Source organism: Lucilia sericata, unplaced genomic scaffold, assembly GCF_015586225.1.
Source record: "Lucilia sericata isolate MDLA Ls3-8-SP2 unplaced genomic scaffold, ASM1558622v1 Contig000185F_arrow, whole genome shotgun sequence".
NCBI classification, from domain to species: Eukaryota; Metazoa; Arthropoda; class Insecta; order Diptera; family Calliphoridae; genus Lucilia; species Lucilia sericata.
In genome coordinates, this window is record NW_023994213.1 from 60,646 (window position 1) to 63,243 (window position 2,598).

The window sequence follows — 2,598 nt, forward strand, 5'->3', positions numbered from 1 at the left end:
AGTTCAGTTCTAGTTCAGTTCTAGTTCAGTTCTAGTTCAGTTCTAGTTCAGTTCTAGTTCAGTTCTAGTTCAGTTCTAGTTCAGTTCTAGTTCAGTTCTAGTTCAGTTCTAGTTCAGTTCTAGTTCAGTTCTAGTTCAGTTCTAGTTCTAGTTCAGTTCTAGTTCAGTTCTAGTTCAGTTCTAGTTCAGTTCTAGTTCAGTTCTAGTTCAGCTCTAGTTCAGTTCTAGTTCAGTTCTAGTTCAGTTCTAGTTCAGTTCTAGTTCAGTTCTAGTTCAGTTCTAGTTCAGTTCTAGTTCAGTTCTAGTTCAGTTCTAGTTCAGTTCTATTCTTTGTTTTGTTCCATGTAGGCTTCGAATGATTCGTCACACCCTTTTATTGTATTATTTTATATTTTATTTTGTGCATAAATTATTCATAAACGACAGCAAAATGTCCGGTCGCGATCGTATTACTATTTTTCCCTCTAGAGCAAATTTTGTTCTAATGAAACAGCGCATTGTGGGCGCCCAAAAAGGCTTAAGTCTCCTGAAGCGGAAACGTGATGCTCTCGAAATTCATTTAAGACAACTTGCGGCTGAATTAAAAGTAAGTCGTCAAAAATTGGAAGGTGTAATGCAAGATGCCATATTTTCAATCGCAAAAGCCAAATTTTTGTGCACAGATTTCAAGCCGGCCTCTATTATAAATCCCGATAGGGCGGATACCTATTTACGCCTTAAAAATACAAAAATTGTGGGAATGCAAGTACCTACATTGGAATTGATGTTAAGACAAACAAATGCCTTACATTTTACTGGACTTTCAGGAGGAGGTCAGCAAGTACAAATAGTACGTGAAAAATTTCAAGAAGCTCTTAAAATATTGGTGACAGTGGCTTCTTTGGAATATTCCGTTAATGCCATACAAGAAGCTGTAAAACAAAATAATATGCGTGTTAATGGTTTAGAATATGTGGTTCTGCCTAGATATCAGAATACTGTAACCTATATACGTGATGAATTGGATGAATTTGAAAGAGAAGACTTTTATCGCTTAAAACGTTCCCAAGCCAAACAGTTAAAGAAAAAGTCTGACTTTATAAAACTAATGAGACTGCGAGAGAGGGAGAAAGAAAGTGTCAAAGATCCGGGTTATGATTTCACCGATACTCATTTGAAAACACCCGCGTATGAGGTAATAGCCACCAAACCTGAATCTAGTGTACATGAACGCCGAAAAACTGTTGCTAAAATTATAGATAAAACTACTATTGTAGAAATAGAGGATCCCAAACCTCTCAATTTGGATGTGCAGTTCTCTAGGGCTGTTTTAATTAAAGACAAATATGATGATGATATGGATATAAAACCTAAACTAGTAGTTTCCTCATCATCATCTTCTGCTTCATCTTCATCATCAGCCGAACGTGATCATTCAAATTAAGTTGGGTGTTTAAACTTTAAAATTGAATGTATCAAATTTATAAAATGTTTTACGTAATTAAATTGTTTTCTGGAAATGCTCTGTGTGTCCGTTTACAAGAAAAGTTTTGCTGATATATATATATTTTTTTGTTATAAATTTTATACTTTTTGTTATAAATGCAAGCGGACTTCCGTGTGTTGTCATAATTGTGCGAAAACATATACATACTGATAAAAATATTAACATACATACATAGATAAATAATAAAAAGTAAAAGGAAACTAGAACTAACGAAGTGATTGTTATTTATATACAAACAGTTTTTTAAACTGATTCAGTAGAATATTTCGCTATTAAGAGCCTAGGAAATATTGTGAATTTTGTTATTCGCTTTGCCGATGGAATTTATGAGTAGATTAATCTAGTGTAGTTATAGATCCATTAAAAACTCCTGACTTTACTTCCTAATGTAAGTGGTCTGCAGTAGTTTAACAGCAGAAATATGAATCCAATATTTTATATAACTTAGTTTTTTACTTTTATTTTTTACTCATTATTACATAAGTTAAAACCGTAAATATTGCAAAACTTTACTGAATTATAAAAAGTTAAAATTTAAACGAAAATTATTTAAAATTATTGCGCGAAAAAACTATACATTTGCGATGACAGTTATTAATTTTTGGTGAGTTGTTGTACTATTTCCTTTTTAATATACCCATTTTGCAAATGTTTTAGCATTTGTACCAAAACTCGCTTACTTTTTATTCAAAAGATATGGTTAAGTTTAACAACAATTGTTTAGCTAAATGCTATGTTTGCACTGGTGATAAATCACTGTATATACCCTTTAGTTCTGAAGACTTGAATGTACATATTTGCTTATTCTTATTCATGTATTAAAGAAGTAATAAGTGAGAACTGTAGCTGACTTTTCACCTGATGGGTATACTCATCAACATACAGTTTGTCAGCTGAGCAGCAATATATCTTTACAAAGATACAAATTACAAAGTTTGTACTGCAACCTATAAAGAAGAAGAGTTATGCTTATGAAAAAACTGTCATGATAAAATATAAAAGTTTTTTTTTTTTGTATTCACTACTTACCGAAGAAAGCTTTGAGTACTTACTTATATTTGTAAATAAACACAGATGCTTTGAACCTCAAATAGAATAAATTGAGACAGACT

At 31.9% G+C, this 2,598-nt stretch overlaps 1 protein-coding gene across 1 annotated transcript; it reads left to right on the forward strand.

Moving 5' to 3' along the window:
- The first annotated feature begins 364 nt into the window (after positions 1 to 364).
- Positions 365 to 1,634, forward strand: LOC119601683 (V-type proton ATPase subunit D-like). The gene has a single exon (XM_037952808.1). It carries the CDS (start codon positions 431 to 433, stop codon positions 1,421 to 1,423), a length of 993 nt encoding a protein of 330 aa, XP_037808736.1. The 5' UTR covers positions 365 to 430; the 3' UTR covers positions 1,424 to 1,634.
- The last annotated feature ends 964 nt before the right edge of the window (positions 1,635 to 2,598 follow it).